This window comes from Hipposideros armiger, unplaced genomic scaffold (genome assembly GCF_001890085.2).
Source record: "Hipposideros armiger isolate ML-2016 unplaced genomic scaffold, ASM189008v1 scaffold_15, whole genome shotgun sequence".
Classification (NCBI taxonomy): domain Eukaryota; kingdom Metazoa; phylum Chordata; class Mammalia; order Chiroptera; family Hipposideridae; genus Hipposideros; species Hipposideros armiger.
Genome location: NW_017731365.1, coordinates 3,294,666 through 3,313,013, shown reverse-complemented (window position 1 = coordinate 3,313,013; position 18,348 = coordinate 3,294,666). Strand labels below are relative to the sequence as shown.

General features: G+C 51.3%; 2 protein-coding genes across 3 annotated transcripts in view; one reads left to right on the top strand and one right to left on the bottom strand.

Moving 5' to 3' along the window:
- The window catches only part of ADAMTS14 (ADAM metallopeptidase with thrombospondin type 1 motif 14), a 63,521-nt gene extending 46,549 nt beyond the window's left edge, over positions 1-16,972 (bottom strand). For both annotated transcript variants that reach the window (XM_019624142.1, XM_019624147.1), the window contains exon 1: positions 16,533-16,972. In XM_019624142.1, the coding sequence (XP_019479687.1) occupies positions 16,533-16,940 (408 nt within the window). In that variant the 5' untranslated portion in view covers positions 16,941-16,972. The remainder of the gene's footprint in view (positions 1-16,532) is intronic.
- The window catches only part of PRF1 (perforin 1), a 34,593-nt gene continuing 33,199 nt past the window's right edge, over positions 16,955-18,348 (top strand). Inside the window, exon 1 of the mRNA XM_019624165.1 lies at positions 16,955-16,984. The gene's annotated coding sequence lies outside the window, so the exon portion shown is untranslated. The remainder of the gene's footprint in view (positions 16,985-18,348) is intronic.

Genomic DNA, 18,348 nt, shown 5'->3' with positions numbered 1-18,348 from the left:
CAATGACTTCTTTCTTTACCCGAAGATAAAGGAAATATTGAAAGGAAGACATTTGGATGACATTCAGGACATCAAGGGTAATACGACAACAGCTCTGATGTCCATTCCAGAAAAAGAGTTCCAAAATTGCTTTGAAGGGTGGACTAGGCACTGGCGTCAGTACATAGCCGCCCAAGGGGAGTACTTCGAAGGTGACCATAGTGATATTCAGCAATGAGATATGTAGCACTTTTTCTAGGATGAGTTTGCAAACTTAATTGTTACACCTCATATGCACTGAGACACTATATACACGAAACAACACATGTGCAGGCAGATCTCACACACACACACACACACACACACACACACACACACACACACAGAGCACAGGCTGCCCATTACCACGAAAGCATGAGTCAGCATGGCTGAGATGAAAGTCTCAGTGGATACTGAGATTCCATATAATTCAAACCTGATGTGGACGCCCCAAGCCACAGGAGCTCTGCTGGAGGCTGGGCTGCCAAGGCCTGGGCCCAAGCCAAGGGAAGCCTGAGAGCTGATTCATCCCAAGCTGCAGCCTTGGGGACAGGCAGGAGGAGGAGCCCTTGGAGTATGGGGCCGAGAACTGTCAGGCTTGTCCTCAACTGGCGCGTCCTGCCATGCCCCACGCAGGCAGCCTCAGAGCTCCGAGGAGAGGCCAAAGACTCACACGCAGCACCAGGAAGCGAAGGAAGTTATTTGGGATGACCACTCGGCTTCTCTTTCCAGGGTCATGACCTCTGCAGGCCCCACACCCTGGGAGGCGCTGGGTGAAAGGCTTCTGAGGTCTTGCTGGGCCCTGGCCATTTGCAGCCAGGCTCCTTCTCAGGGGAGAATCAATATGGTGGGCCCACATGGTGGATAAACACAGACCCGAGAGCCAGAATCTGCGCGCTGCTACTCTCAGACCATGTCATCCTGACAAGGTAACATCCCTGTGATTCAGGATTACAATACATCTATCTTACGGGGTTGCTCTGAGAAATATACACAGAGCACTTAGACGTGTCTGACCTAGCAGCAAGGACTAAGCACGCGTTCACATTTGCTGCCATGGTTATCACGACCATCATTCAAAGTGTGCCTGGGAGATCCAGTGGCTCATGCAGGGAGCCTGTGGGCAGCACCTGGAACCACAAGGTGGTTTGTCTCTAACTCCTCTCTCCCCTGAGAGCTGGCTTGGACCTGCTCAGACCCCCTGCCTGTAAACAGGGAGAAATCCCTGAGAAAAAATACCAGCTGTTGAGCATCCTTAAGGAGGAAAGTCCTTACCAAGAGTACAGGCTACCTCAGGGTAAATTTCAAGGTGAGAAAGAACATGTGCCGACAAATGTCCACCAACTGATGACTGAATAAACAAAATGTGGTCTATCATATGATGGAATATTACTCAGCCATAAAAAGAAATGATGTACTGATACATGCTACAACATAGATAAACCTTGAAAACATTACATTACGTGAAAGAAGCCAGTCACCCAGCTGTAAAAGAGTTGTCGCCGGGTGGTGAAGTTGTAGGCAATTCCTTCCCTTTAAACTTTTAGGTCTTTTCTAACTTTTCTCTAATTCTCCTATCTGAGAAGGAAAGCCAGTCCTGCACAGAACGCCTGCCTGCTGCAAGGAGCAAGTCATAACTGTATAACAATTATATTTACACAAAGTTTAAAAAAAGGAAAGAAACAACATGTGACGCTCCTTTCCTGTCATCCAACCTCTCTGCAAAGTGGGATAGAGGCTGCTACGGGTGCACCTCAGCCCAGGTCTTCCCAGCTGGTGCCATAGACCCTCGCCAGGCCTCAGTTTCCACATCTGAAGCCAAAGCGTTGCTGGGAGGATGGAACGGAACAACGAAGGGGAATGCCTCTCCTGAGGCCCAGCCCACAGCAGGGTTGGAGGCCTTTTCCTTTCTTTCCTTCTTCCACCTGCCTCTCCTGGTCCCCCATGGCGTGACCCCCAACTTTTCCATCAAACTCAAAATAGAATTTTCTAGGAGGCTAGGGCAGTGTGTCTCACCCTTAGATGTCCATTAGGATCACCTGGGGAATTTGCAGAACTACTGACGCGCAGACCAATGAATCAAATCTCAGGGACTGGAGCCGGGGTATCAGGATTTTCTCAAAGCTGCCCAGGTGATTCTAACGTGCAGCCAAAGCGGGGAACCAACGATCTAGATCCTGGAAGCTCCCAAATAATGGAATGGTACTCAAAGGAAGTGACCATCCATTTGCACAGACAGTAGTGGCAGCACGGAGTGTCGGACCAGGATGAGTTTGTTCTAATGCAGGAAATGGGCAAGAAAGAACAGAGAGGGGATGAGAGCACAGTGAGTGGGCAGTGTCTGGACAGGCCAGTTACTGCATACCTCTTCCAAGGTGAGCATCTCCCCAAGCTGAACAGGACCAAGGAGCATCTGGACCACACGTGATCTGTGCCTTAGGTGCTGCCTTAGAACCTAACTATCTCCTCCCCTCAAGGTGTGACTTCACTGTGAGTGAAGAATAACTCAACAAAATTACCCTGAACAGGGTGGGGGTTTAGGAGTTGGGGGAGGGTGGTTGTGATCTGCTGATCTGCCAGTGGCAGGTCACAGATGTCACAGGCACCCTAACTAAAGAGTCCCCAGGTCAGTACCTCTATGATGATGCTGATGATGATGAAGAAGGCACTGACTGATTCTGTCCTCTGGACCGTGGAGAACACAGTTGCTTAAGTCTTCAAAAGCTTGGTAAACGTTCTTAGAGGAAAGGTGCATACATTTTATGACAACCCCCCCACTCACCGGCAATAGGGGGCAGGGCCTCACACCGCACGTGTCAGAGGTTCCCCTTTTGCTACAAACCCCCACCCTGGAGCCCAGCCAGAGTCAAAGGCAGGCCTTGCCAGGTTGGCAGCCAGCCCCACTTTCCACTCCCCGTGCCCAGGAGCCACGTGGCTCTGAGGCTTTCGCCTCTGTCACCACCGCAGCCCACCAAGCTTGGGCTGGGAGCTCTGCCTGGCCCCCTACTTGGCGGGGACTCCTGGCTGCTTCAGAACAAGGAGACAGGAAGCAGTCCTCCCATGCCAGAAGGTGGTATGTCTGCCAGGCTCTGAGCTGAGAAGCGGCCTCCTGCATCGAGGCCCTGCAGTCTGAACCCTACAGCTCAGCAGCAAGCTAGCTGGTGGTGGGGCAGCTTGAGAGAAAAGATGCAGCCAGTCCCTCCCACAGCTGAGGGAAGGCCCCTAGCAAGTCACTCATACCAGCCAGACCTCCCCTCTGATCCATCCCTACATCAGCCTGGCCCAGGGGGATGCTGACTTGGTTTTAAACCATGCCTGCCCCACATGAGATCACGCATGTAAAATGATTCCCACTGAGTCTGACACGTGGCAGAGTGATAAACAAGGGATGTGGTGGCGGTGGGGTGAAGGGTGAGCATGGGAGGACGGAAAGGAGTGGACCTGGCCCCCTGAATTCCTGTGACATGCCCAGCTTTCATGAGTGATTACTGACAATACATCCCCTCCAGATATCTCTGCCTCCCGTGCGCTGCATGGAGGAGCCCACCAAAAACACCGACAAATGAGGCTTGGGCTATCCTTAATCTTGCTCAGGGCCCAGCACCATTAACATGTTTTCCAGATTTCTTAGAACTCAGACCCTTCGCCAAAGCTTGTCTGTGCTAAGCCCTGTCCGTTCCTAACAATGCCCACATTCCAGCCACTCCAGCCATTCACCAGGTCCCCGACTCACTTTTCATGTTTACATGCATCTCTGCAATTCTACCTCGCCTAAACCTCTGTCTGCAATACTATTCGTCTACCCATTCATTCATTCATTCATTCATCAGATATTTACTGAGCAGTCCCTGTTCTAGATGCTGGGGACACAGCCAAAAATTCCTCCTCTCCTAGAGCTAACTTTCTACCGGGGGATGAGACAGGAGTCAGTAAGTAAAAACGGGGCGTACCAAGTGGAAACAGCCTCGGAGAAAAGTTAAGCAGAAGAGAGAACTGGGTGCTGAAACTTTAAATAAGGGAGGCAGGACAGATGTTACTGAAAAGTGACATCTGAGCAAAGGCCTGAGATGAGGGGCAGGCGCTGGCAGTATCTGGGAAGGGGTGGCCCTGTAAGGAGGGCATCACGGGGAGACGGAGGGGGCGGGCAGAGGAGGTCACAGGAGGACCAAGAGGAAGGATGACGCCCAGCGCCTGCTTGGCTGCTCCCCGAGGAGTATTACGGGGGGACTACCAACAAGGCTGTTGTGGCTGCTGTTGGGGGCAGAGGGCAAGGATGGAAGCAGGGAGGTCAATTAGGAGGGCCAGCACCGTCAGCCTAGAGAGAGAGAAGGGTGGCTCAGAACACCCCAGGACTTGCTACTCTTGTCAAGCTGTTTGTTTTCCTTTTGGAATTATTAGCAACAACAACCAAAACCCCACCATGGCCACATGGGACCTGCTCTGTACCTGGAACCACAGGTGTTCACTCAGCCCCCAGGCCTTTGACTCTGCTGTGAGCTCTGCCAGGACTGCCCGGCTGGCCCAGCTCAAATGTCACCCATCATCACGCCCTCTCCCATGCCCCCAGGGGCTCTTGGTGGGTGATCTATTCCCATTCAGAAATGTCTGTCTGTCCCTCTTCTAGATGTGAGCTTTAGTAAGACAATTAATTACTGATCTATACCACATGACTGACTTCAGAACAAAACCACATTAAATAAGCATCCTTGGGGCCAAACCTCCAAAACAAACTCCCTCGGGCATATGGCCCTTAATGAGAGGGGTGCTTTCCCACAAAATGTGGCCATGGCTTAGTGGACGGCATGTTTTACCTAGAGCCTCCCCAGGCAGGGACTATGAATTATGAGGTGATGAAGTATCAGGCACTCAAAGCGCCCAGGCCAGCAGACTGCTGGGCTACAGAACACACGGTGTCTTTGGGCTGGAGGAACTAATTCGGAGTGTGGGCTCCTGCCAGCCTCAAGGGGCGGAAAGGGATCTCTGCTATGGGCCAGGGGCGACTTGGGGGTACGGGTGTTTTCTGGACAGATCAAAGGTAAAAATGTTTGGTTGGCTTAAACGCAAAGGCTGACAAAGGCTGCAAGCAGCCCATTGGGAACAGGGTTTGCATTCAGACAACCGTGTCCTGACAAACGTTCCCACCTTCAGAGGTTTCTCTAAAAGGGGCCTGTTCCAAGTTGGCACCATCATTGCGCTCTTCTGTGCCAACTTGGGCCAGTGAAGCCTCCACAACTAGGCTGAAGAACAAAAGGACAGCAACTTGTCTGTTCCCCTCCCCCGATTCCCCAACGCTGTTCCCCTCCCCCAATTCCTCAATTTAAAAAAAAAAATTTTTTTTCAAATAAATAAATAAATAATAAAAAATAACAGGGCCTGTTCAGCTATGTTACAGAAAGCAGAAGAAAATGAGACTGCAGGGTTTTTAATGTTCCATGACAAGCAGTGTGTACATAACAGCAGCCCAGCGCCCTATAATATTTTGAAAATGGATAAAACAGTGGCAATGCTAACCTGGGGCTAAGAAACGCCAGAAGTTTCCTTTTGAGCTTTGAATCCCACTAACTGGGCTGTTGGCACTTGTTTTTTCTTAGTTGGGTTTCCAGTTTCAGGGAAACAATGACCCTCACAGTGGGAGCCTTGTAAACACCTCTACCTGGGACCCCCCGCCCAAGGACTCCCAGGATACCCCCCACAGGACAACCACTGGACCAATCACTTCAGCATTAGTGCTTTGAAACTGTTGCCAGACCACGGCATACTGGCCATCACACGCTTTATGACCTTGAGTCACTATTCACATTTACTCGGCCCTCATCCACTGGGATTGTGGTGGGAGCACTGGATTGGGAGTCAGGCACGTGGACCCCATTGGCCCTGACGGTCGCCCACTGCACGACCCTGGATAAGACCTTACCCTTCCCTGAGCCTCAGCTTCCTTGCCTGGAAAGTGAAGAGGGGACCGAGAGGGCTCCGCAGCCTCTTCCAGCCACAGCTCTGCACACTCGAGCCAAAGTCAAGGTAAACTGTGGAAATAACGCTGAGCTGAGATTCACCACCGGAAGTTATCATAACATGATGATTAGCTGTGCTGACCAGGAGCTCCTTGGAGCTGCCAGGGATGAGATGGCCTGCAAGTATTACTATTATTGTTGTTACTGCTGTTGTTTCTAAAGCTTTGAAGGCAGGGGCAAGACCCACGTGGTGAAAACGGACAGCTGGGCCTAGCGGATGATTTGGGAACTCCCCACGGCATGATCTGAGGAATGCGGAAATCCCCTGGGTCCTCACCAAGGGCCCACCCTGGGCCTCTGCCACACTGTGGTTGGAAGGCAGATGGAGGGCAATGCAGCCCCCACCATGCCCACCAGCCCTCCAGCTAGCCTGAGGATGCCAGGGAAGAAAACCAAAACGTGCTCCCAGACCAGCCGTCAGTAGAACGGGAGGCCTGCTCTGCTCGGAAGGATGGGCAACAAGGTGCTATCTGGCTTTATTCCATATCACAGATCAGTTATTCATTCAGGACAGACAGTGAAACACAGCCTTGGGAGACTAGGGAGGTGAAGTTCTGAAGGATCAGACCACCTCGAGGACTGGAAAAGCCACTGGGAAGTCCTCTCAGACAGAGACCCCAGTTGGGATGGGACCTTCCGGGAAGCAAGGAAGGCACTGGACTGGGTGGCCAGAGGTCTGGAAACGGACCTACTGTGGGCCCTGCCTCAGTTTCCATATTTATCCTAAGAGATCAATAATAATAACAAAAGCTACCACTTGTTATTCTGGGCACTGTGGCAGCACTTGAAGTGCTTGATGTCTAATCAATAAAATGACAAGACAGGGATACTCACTTTATAGATTCAGAAACCGAGGCTCCGAGGGGTCAAGTCACTTGCCTAGAGTCAGCATGGAAGAACAATTGCAGAGATAACTGCAACACGCCTGTCCCTGCCCACACGCCTCTTTGCAGTGAGATTTTGCCACCCCTCCCCTCAATAGGTGGAGTCCGTTTCCTCACTCTTGGAAAATCCCATCTGGCCTTGCAGCTCCCTTTCACTAATAGAATGCGCAGAAGCAACATTATTCAACTTCCAAGACTAGGCCTTAAGAGGTATTGGAGTTTCTGCTGTTGTCCTCTTGGGATGCTACCCTTGACTATATGAATGAAGCCAGCCCTGCCTACTGGACGATGAGAGGCCACAGAGGGGAGCATTGTGGCTGCCCAGCCAGCAGCCAGCACCAGCGCTGGACATGTGAATGAGGCCAGCGTGGACCAGTCAGCCCAGCCCACCCTCTGGCTACACACAGCTACATGAGAGCCCAGGAGCAACCAGCAGAGGAACCAATCAGCCTGCCGACAAATGTGCGGAAGAAGATGTTGTTTTAAGTACCTCAGTTTTAGGCTGGTTTGTTACACAGCAGTGGATAACTGATATAGTCATTCCGTTTCCTCACAGCTGCCCATCTCCCAGAAAAACCTGTGCTGCCTGCCTCCCAGGATTTGGCTAGGCTCAAGGCACCTCATGCTGACCAACCACTGTCCCTGCCTACAGCCCCCAGGCCCTCACACCCCCACAATTAGAAGTGGCCACAGAAGATGCACTCTACTGCAGGCCATTTTCTACCTGAAGACCCACAGTCACCCTGGTGGAGCAGGTCATGAGAAGTCCCCTTTCTCTCCAAAGAGACAATGTGTTGCTTTTATTATACGAACAGCAATTCTGAAAAGCAGACCCAGAGTTTCTCAGGGAAGTGGGTTATCTGAATAGCAAACATGATAAACCAGGTTGTACCCTCGGAGAGGGTGTGAGCCCTGGAGACAGAAGCTCACTGGTGAAGGGACTGCCAAGGGCAGGGAGGCAAACAGGCTTCACCTCACACGCCCACCCAGGCCCACGGGACGTGGCTGCATGGAGCATAGGCTGGGGACACATACTCGGGGGTCAGTGTGCCACAGCTGACCTGCAATGTCTGCCGGGGGTGCAGGAGAGCAGACGGCAGTGCGTGTGCCACATTTCTCACTGCTGGCCTAGAGGCAGATGGACAGTCAGCCATGGAGAGAATGAGAGACAAGTGGTCCCTCAGCTAAGTGGCGTGAGAAGATGCAAATGTGAGCTTTATGGCACCTCTGAAGCCTGTATTCCACCGGCACATTCTTGTACCCAGTCAGCTCACCCAGCATCCGCTGAGAGCCTGCCCTGTGGCAGGCCCTGTGCTAGGGTCTTGGGAACACAAAGGTGACTGAGTTCAGACCCTGCCCTTCAGGAACCTGGTGGGAATGTTCTGGGTGAGAATCCGAACTGGAGTAAGGAGCAAGTTGCACCCTGAGAAAAATGAATAGGCCTGGGTGACGTGGGGGTTGGATGGGCTCTGCCTGCCCAGCTAAAGCCCCAGGGACACCTCTGGGGGCGTGAAACAGACAAATGGGGTGCTCTTGACTCTTCTTCTTCACCACCACCCATCCCCTCAGACCCAGCAGACTCAACCAATAAATCCACACCGTTTAATTGCAACAGCTGAAGCTGTCATATCAATCAAGGACTGAGCCACGCCCTTTGCATATGACAATTGTCATATATGACAATATGAAGTGATGACTATTATAATCTCCACTTTATAAATTAGGAAACTGAGGCACAGAGAGGTTTGGAAATTGCCCAAGGCCACGCAGCATGTAAAAGTCAGAGCTGGGATTTCAACCCAGGTGGTCTGGTTCCAGGGGTCATGCTCTCAGCCCCGGCACATACTGGAAATCCATGGCCTGCAGCTAACAACTCTGCTGTGTTGGGACCACACACACTGTTTTTGAAAATAGAACACTTTGCTTAAAAATCCATATTTCTGATTTCACCTTAAAATACTCAAAGATCTTGTGACACCAAATCAACACTCCCTTTCGAAGGGGCATGTCCTCTCAATTTGCACAATCCCACCTCCCCCTGCTAATACTCGACCTGTTACTCCTTGCTCCTACAGGTATCTGAAATCATAACCTCCTGTGTACCATGAGCCCAGCCCTGTGCTCAGCACTCAGGGAAATGCAAAAGTTGAAGATACAGTCTCTGATTTGGGGGAACCGATGGCCAAGATGGAGGATGCACCAAGTAGAGAGAAGGGGAAGGCCCGCGGGAAGTATGAACAGCATGAGCGAAGGCGGAGGGGCTGCAAACTGAGGTGTGAACACAGCAGCATGCCTGGGGCAGGGGCGGGGGTCTGCAGATCAGGAGCCATCATCGAGGCTGGCGAGGCAGGTGGAGCGAGGCGGTGAGGCCTACACATCCCTCCCAGGGTTCTCCGCACAGACATTTGAGGGCAGGAGGCCCTCAGTCCAACATGCATGGGGACAGGCCAGCTGGGTAGTTGGGTGAGGGCACCGCTTAAACTCCAGGCCTCACACTCCACATCCCCAGGGCAGGGGTAGACAGTGAGGCAGAGCAGAGCTGGGGCTTTTTAAGGAGCTTCTAGGACAGCCCACTCACTACCCAGCCAGCAAGGAGCGGCCCCCAGAGCGAGGACAGGTGTTGGCACAAGGACACCAAGAAGCCACAGCAAATCTGCCGCAGCAGCACTGCACCAGCATGCAGCAGGAAAGATACTTCCCAAATACTAATGTGACCTGCTTACAAACCTCCCGAGGCTCCCTATGGCCACCGGGGCAGTCTAAGCTCCATGATGAGGCAGAGGTTTCCAGACTAGATTTTCCACCACTCTCCCTCTCCTACGGACAGCTGGGATGACTTGCCATTTCCTGAATCCTGTGAAGACACAGGATTTCTTTCCCTGCAGAATGCCTGTAAATCCTATCTCTTGGCTTCAAAACCTCCTACTGATGTTAAAACCCTTAGCCCAAATGCCCCCTCCCTTGGAAAGCCTTCTTTCTCTGGAAGCACCTCTCCTCAGTACTCACCTCCAGGCCACCCACTGAGTGCAGGACACAAAACACTGAAGCTTAGAGTGGTCTGTCTCATTTCCCACTGCCTCCTGTGCATGTTGGCCTTCTCTTTAAACTGCGGGCTTCTGGAGTACAGAGGGAGAGAGCTGGGGTTCATCCTGTGCTCTCAGGACCTGGTGAGGGCCTGCTCCTGGGCAGGGGCCCACAGATTGTTAATGGAATGCTCCACTTAGCACCTCTCAGTATCTCCAGTCCTGGAAAGCATCTGGGGTATTACAGACCAATCGTAAAATTCACACTCCCCTGCACTGCACAAGCGCCCATTGACTCATTCTGCAGAGAAAGCTGCTGCAGCCGAGAAGAAACAGGCCTTGGCCAACCTGGGAATCAGAGGTGGCCTCAGACTCAAGAACACTGATAAGGTTTTCAACTTTTTCTGTCTGACTTATTTTGCTTAGCATAATAAGCTCAAGATCCATCCATGTTGTCGCAAATGGCACTATGTCATCTTTTCTTATGGCAGAATAGTATTCCATTGTGAATATATTCCTCGTCTTCTTTATTCAATCATCTATCGAAGGACACTTTGGTTGTTTCCATGTCTTAGCTACCATAAATAAAGCTGCAATTGATGTATTACAGAATAGTACACTTGAAACCCATGTAACTTTACTAACAATTGTCTTTAATTAAAAACTAATAAACTTTAATTTTAAAAAAATCACTAAACTATAAAAAAAGAATACTGATAATCTATGTGCTGTTGTAATACAAGAGACTAACAATATTTATAATATTTTTCACTATTGACAATAACTATTACTGTAAAAAATAATAAATATTACTATTAATAATCACTGAAATAATCTCCATTTTAAGGCTCCACAATATACCAGACCCCTTGTTTTTTTGTATTATCTTATTTAATCCTTTGAACAACTTTAGATATGGTTGGTCTTTTCTACTCCTTAAAGATGATGAATCTAAGCACAAAGAGATTTAGACACTAGGTCACACATCCAGTCTGTATGAGAGCAAAGAGACCCCACACTTTCCACCATCCTAGATTGTCTCCTCATAATTACTACTAACAACTATTGTCACAGGCATTTCTATGGGTCAGGCACTTTTTACAACAGTTTTATGGAGATATAATTCCCATACCATACAAGTCACTCATGTAAAGTATAGAATTCAATGGCTTTTAGTTATATGCATAGAGTTGTGCAATCATTACCACAATCAATTTTAGAAAATTTTATCACCCCGTAAAGACACCCCAGACTTTTTACCCATCAACCCCGACCTGCCCCCCCCCATTGCAATCCCATTTTAAAGACAAAAGGACTGAGGCTCGGAGAGCTTCTGTGAGTTGAACAACATGAGGCAGAGGTAAGAAGTGGGGCTAAGACTCAGCCTCCCCTGCCCCTCCCCATGCCGCCTGCCAGGGGTCTACTCAGTGTAACTAGTTAAAAATGCACCATCTGCAGAAGCTGGAAAATGGAACCAGATGATGATGAACCTTACACGTGCAGCTGCTTCTGCGCCAGGCCCATGACTCACAGAGGCGGCACAGCCAAGCCCCCATCACCTCAGCACAGGGCAGCGAGACCCAGGACCCAGGCAGGCAGAGAAGCACCCTTCAGGAGGCTGGCAGTCTGGGTTCTAGACGGGCACAGTGAGCACACAGCCCCAGCAAGAAGCAGGAACCCCACTCTACTAACTGCATTCCTGCACCCCTTGAGGACCCACAAAGAACTGGCCCCACCCCAGGCCTCTATGTTCCTCCCAGGAATTCAGAGGCATAGTCACTAGCAGAGGGTCTGTTCTGCACCTGCCCCCAGCCAGGGGTTCTACCCAGGTCCGCCCTGCCAACAGGCCCTCAGTGGTTGGGTCACGGGGGCATTGGGAGAACTGGCCGGGGTCCCCCAGGGAGGCTCTGGAAAGTGCTCCATTGGGTTGCTGCTGCTGCCCAGGCACATTCTCAATCTGGAACCCTAGGGTCTGACAGCTACACCCAACTCCAGAAGAAACACTGCAGGTAGAATGGAGCCTGCCCACATCTCTTATTTCCCTCTCCCAAACATCCTCAAGCCTGCCTGAGTCAATCATTCTCTCTGCTGGCCAGGCGCCACCATTTTCTTTGTTGTTTATAATGTTTGAACAGTCTGGAGCCAATGCTACCTCCTCCAGGGAGCCTTCCTGGATGCCCTAACCAAAATAAATGGGTCTTTCTGCTGCTGCCTCACACAGGATTTTAATTAGTTGACTTTTATGTGTGGGTCCCTATTAGCCTACAAACTCATCCAGAGCAAGGGTCCTTCCTGGCTTCCTCTATCCTAAGTCCCTCTCGAGCCCCTCCCAAGCTGGGACACACGAGGCCCTTCAGAAGAGCATGTGAGAAGTGAGGTAGAGTGCCCAGTGCTCAGTTTCAGGCATGAATTAACAGCAATGCATGGAACCCTCCCAGTGTTTGTCCCAGGTGCCCAATGGTGAGTGACTCTGGATGGCAGGAGAATTGGAAAAGGGTGATGGTCAATGTCCCCAATGTTGGAAATGAAGATTGAGCCACCAGTTTAGACAGGGCACTTCTCACCAGAACAGCTAAGATGCCAAATGGCTGCAAGGCTGGGTCTACACAGAGGGGGCTTTGTTCAGACCATCTTACAACTGGCAGGTTTGCTCAGCCACGAGGGCTGAGCTCAGGACTGGTGTCTTTCGTCTCTGCACCTGCAGCCCAGCCCAGGCCTGGCACGGAGCAGACCCCAGGACTGACCAAGGAGGGAAGAGTCATCGATGGGCTTACAGGGGACTGGTTTCAAATTCCTCCTGCAAGGCCTGCCCTGTGTCACAAAGTGCCAGTGACAGAGCTGGAAAGGGCTCTGAACTCGTTCATTTCAGCCTCTGCAATACACCAAAAAGGCAAGTGAGGCCCTGAGAACAAACAGCTTGCCCAGGGTCACACAGCCATATCCCCCAACTGCCAACTCAGATTCTTTTCAGATAGCAGGCTGCCGCATCCCTGCCCTGGGCCCCCTCTCTTATCCTGCCCTTCCTTCAAAGTCAGACGAGGGCTGCCTGCCCAGTGCTGTCTTCTCGGATCCCCTCCGCAGCCCCACCTAGATGGCGCTCCCTCACGCAATTGCTCCTCTTCCCTCTGCCCAGAATGCCTGCCCGCCCTTTGGCCCCAGCAAATTTCTACTCATCTTTCAAGACCCAGTTCAAATATCATCTTCTCTGACACCACAGATAATAATCACTCCCGTTTACTGAGTACCCATCCCCACTGTGTTGTGGAAAACCAACAAGGTAACGTTAAAACTATTTGTGGGATCCCCCCAACGTCCTCGAGGACAGGGACCTGACTGCAAAGCAGGGTAATAACAGTATCTGCCTACACGATGCATACAACTGAAGGGCTTTGCAAACTAGAAAGTCCTGTGCTGCTGGAAACTACCTGCATTATCTTCGGAGCTAGTCCCCACGGCTCAGTTCCCTCATCTACACAATGTGCAAAGTTAGTGAATGCATATGACAGTACATGTGCTGTGACAGTACGTATGCTGTGGCTGTATGTGTGCTGTGCCTGGGCTGTGGGAAGTGTTCCTGTTGCTGTTATAACTTGTGTCATTTTCATTTTCTTACATCTCCCTGTGGACCTTGCTCATGACCAGTGGTCGGTATATACCGGGGACACCAAAAAAAATGTACATAAGAGGACACTTTGGTCAACGTTGCTAAAGCAGTAGTGCGCCGTAATCAGAAGTGTCTGGATGCTGATGGTAACCACTTTGAGCACCTCTTGTCATTGCATAGGTCAAATGTGACTTGTATTCAACTTTTGCTATCAGTATATATTGAGCATTACAATTTTAATACAGTTTTCCTTTCTTAAAATGTGCATACCTTTTTTGGCACTATATATATAGATATATATCTCTGTGTGTGTGTTTTGGAATGACATCGGCATTTGAGATGTTGAAGAATGTGAGGTTAAAATTCAAATACTACATGAAGATGTTAAGTTAAATCTTATCAGACATTCTGCACTATAGCCTTCAAGTCCAAAGATGGCTCAGCTGGGTCATTGTGAAGAGTCTCTCATCCTCACAGGACACAGGGCAGTTTTCTGGAATGGGCTATAAGTGAGGTCATCTCTGCCCTGGGGAGTGCCCTGTGCTGGGCTGCGGCCCTTGTCAGGGACCTGGATAGGGAGGCCCCTGGGAGCTGGCCTTAGGGACTGGCCTCTGGAGACAGTCAAGGGCAAAAGCAAGGGCCCAGCCCGAGGCTCAGCCCTATGGGGTCCATTTAAAGCCCTCACCCAGGCCGGGGGGCCAGGCAAGCCTCAGCTCCACTGTCCAACAGGCCCCCCAGGAGCCCATCTGTGGGCCAGCCTCTGAGAATTGATCCAGTTTCTGCACATGTCCCACAGGATCAATTTCCATCTGCCAGGGATCACCAAACGCAGCCCCTCTTTGGACACATGAGAAGACTAAAGCCCAGAGATGGGGAGTGACTTGCCTAAGTCACACAGCTGATGAGAACATTTCCTCGGAGGCCACCAAAAGTCAGCAACAACAGCTGAGCAATGCCTGGCCCCAGGCCAACCAAGCAGCCTCCCAGCCCTAACAACCAGAGTGCAGCCTGTCACTCTGAACACCCACCCTGTGACCACATGATCTTGCTTCATGGGCTGCTGGGTGAGGGTCCTTCGCTACCCTGATCCCTGCATCATCACAGTTACCACTTATCAAAAGGCGACTGAGTTAGTTCAATGACAAGGTTTCCAGGGTGCAAAGGGGGTGGACAATTACTTATTAATGGTAATGATCACCCACTGACACCTTCGGTTAGGTCCACAGTGTACCTTTACGGGGCAGTCAAAGAAGTGGGAAGCCCAGCCCTGTTGCTGCACAGCTGACAGTCTGTCTACATGGCTAATGACTTTAGGAGTTTACCACATCATTCAGCCATGCCACCAGTTTGCACCGGCGCTTCCTGTCTCTCTATCAGCACAGACACTGCATCCCGGGGTGATTCCAAATGTCACCTTGGATTTTCAACCCAATCTTGTGGCCAAAGCACAGCATTAGCCAGCAGACTGACTGAGGCCTCCTGCTGCACAGAACTGCTGAGCCAGGGAAGGCTGGCAGCCAAGCCTCACTCTGGCATCAGGACAAGGTCTTAGCCTTCCCCAGCTGTCCTTACAATCTAGGCTTCTCAAAGTCTGCTCCACAGAACCCTTGCATTTCTGGTGACTCCAATGCCCTCTCAACTTTGAGAACCAGCCACTGCCTAGACCATGCCTCTCCATGGGGGACCCTATCACCTCCAATGGGGCAAAAACTGGTTCTTTGGAAGGCAAAAAACTTAGTATTTTTATATATAAAGCACAGATATACATACAATTTATAAACAGATATTCAATATATCTGTGGTATTAAAATTTCATGGGAGGTGGCGGTTAGGGAAAAAAATGTCTCCATAGGGGGGTGATAATGAAAAAAGGGATTGAGAAACACTGGCCCAGACAAATACAGCCATGCCATTCAGCAGGAAGATACCTCTGAGGGATGAGAAGACAGTGAGAAGTGCTCTCAGCCCCGCCAAAGATGAAAGTCCCTCCCCTTTCTCGTGCCCCTATCTGACTCATCCCCCTCTTAAAGCTGAAGGGCAGAGGGGCAAGCGGGTCCTCTCCTGGGACACATCAGCTCATACCTGACAAAGCAGAGACCACAGAAAGAGTGCCCATCATGTCTCTGGGGCTACCATGCAGGCTCATGGGGGCCTGACACACCGAGGATAGAACAGTGAGGGGACTGAGAGCCAGGAGCTGAGTGTGGAAAAAAGCGCGGCTTTCTGATTTGTAATGTGGTGCCTGAGAGGAGGTAGAAAGGGAACTCACAGAGTAGAGCACTGGGAGAGAGCAGACTGGCTTCAGGACTAGAGACAGTAGGGGATGTAACAGTAAGAAGAATAACAACAGCTAATACCGACAGAGCCTTGACTATGTGCCAGGCAAGTGCCACCCACCAACCGTGCTGCCGGGTGAGGTGGGTCATATGATCACCAGCCCATCAGCTCCATGAGGGCAAGGACTGTGTCTGCCTTGGGTGCTGCTGTAGCGCCCAGAGCCAGAACTATGCTGGCCATATGGGACACACACAGAAAATATGTGCAGAATGAATAAGTCCTCACTTCACGCCTAAGGGCAAAAACCACAGGGAGGGTAAGTAACTTGTCCAAAGCCTCATGGCTAGTGAGCTGCCCAGCCGGGATTCATTCAATCCCAGCAGAGCCTGTCTTCCTCACCCCTGCATGTGTCTGGGCTCAGAGATCCCTGCCAGGTATGTTGTGGCCCCTGTGTGACCACGGGTGGTGAGGGAATGAACAAGCGATCCCAGCTTGGTCACTTCACACCTGACAGTGCATGAGCCTGGTGGCCAGCGGAGCATGTGGGTTTCTCTCTGGAAAGCAGCACAGCCCCTGACTTGGCCCAGACTCCACGGCCTGCCCACAGGAGTCCCAAACACTGGGGAGCCAAGGAGATAAACAGGTCAGCCTAGCTCAGGTAGCCAGGACTGGGACAAGGGACAAAATGCAACTTAAGGAAGGGCTTGTCCCTTACCAATCCGTCACAGTTGCTGATAGCGACAGCTGCTCCTGGCATGCCTGTGACACCCCCAGTGTAGACACACTCCAGCTGCAAAGGCTGTCGGAAGAGCTCCTGGAAGTCCTCCTGCCACTCTGCGGAAGCTCCGGGCACCACCAGCCGCCGGTTGGGCCGCAGGCGCAAGTGCAGTTCCTCCCCGAAAACAGTAATGTTGAAGTAGAGGGAGTAGCGTCCTGCCCGGCCAAGCTGCCAGGCTGCTTCTTCTGGGCGCAGGGGGCTGCGGGCCACCCGGGGGTGACCAGAGTGTGACGGTGGTGCAGGTGGCCTGTCCACTGCGGCACTCCCCTCAGAGGCTGCTGCTGGGCCAGACACAACATGGGAGAGGAAGCGTCCCCGAACATCGGTGCTGCAGGGCACTGTCATACCATAGTCACTGAACTTTCTGGAGAGGCGCAGCTCTGCTAGAGGTAAACAAAGAGTTACTTTAGTACAGGTTGTGCAGAGGTGAGGGAATGCTAGAAATCCCATGGGGGCAGAGAGGGAGCTACAACCCTGAGTGTCACCTTGGAGGGACCCCTTAGTCCAAATTCATCCATTTCCCATCCATTGCTTCCTGAGCGCCTGGATGTCTACACTCAGATAAATGGTGTTCAAGTACTTTGTGGATGTAAATTGTTCCCCAGAGTTCTTGGGTCCTTTTTAAACTTAGCAGAGGTAAACAAAATGGTGCCAAATAGCTCTGCCACTCTAGCAACAAGCTTTCCAACCTTGGGCACTGCTGAGGAAAAGACTGAAATTCCCCCCAAAAGCCCCTGGGGCGAAGAGATGTTAGGCTGGTTCTGCCCACACATCCCCAAGGCACTGAAGTCACCAGCCCAGCCTGGGGTAGGGCCCTCCTCACCAAGCTCCCAGAGCACAGCTGGCAAAACAAACACACCTAGAAACCCAGGGGATGCTGGGCACGTGTCAAGGAGAAAGGAGGAGCTGGAGCGGGAAGGGAGGGAATACAGGCTCTATATTTTTCCAAGTTTAGAAAGAAAGCTTTTTAAAGCAGCACAGTGGCTACTGAGATTTCTACATGTCCCAGGCCCAAGCCAGGTAAATATAGATCTTCAAAAATAAAAAAAGACACAAGGGTGACCTGCCCACTCGGACTGGATTAAGTGTGAGGTCATGGCCCCATGCTCCAGGCTGCATGCCAGCAGCCCAGTCCTCAAGCCAGGCCTGGCAGGAATGACAGCTCCCTGGCTCCCAGGCCTGGTGATTCATAGATATGCGTTTGGGAGGAATTTTCATTTCCACAAGGCTCTATCTCTTGCCTCCCCAGGCCCCTTTACAGCACTGATAAAACCTGGAAAACGATGTGTCCTGAAAATCCCCCATGAGCAAGGCAGTTAGGGGTGGCAGAGTACTAACTCTGCTCTGGTTTACCCATTACAGCAGAGGAACCCCGAGACTTCAGCTAGAGGGACCCATTTTAGTACATGAACAGAGCTCACAGACAAGCAGCTGCCCTGACTAGAAATGACTGGAGCCCCCTCCCCAAGCTCAGAGCTACTAGGAGAGCACCCCACTCTGCAACATGAGGGTAGTGTATGTCTGGTCTGTGTGTGACAGGGTATCTGCACAGAGCAAGGCAATGCTGGGGAAAGGGGTGTAAGTGTGTTTCTGTGCGGAAGTGTGAGTGCCCGGTGTTTGCTGCGGTGTGGGGAAACCTCCTGCCAGCCTAACTCTGTGTGTGACAGTCAGACACATGCACACACACACATGCACACATGCATACAAGTTGGAGGCAGAGAAGACACTGAAAGAGAAAACCACAGGGGAGAAA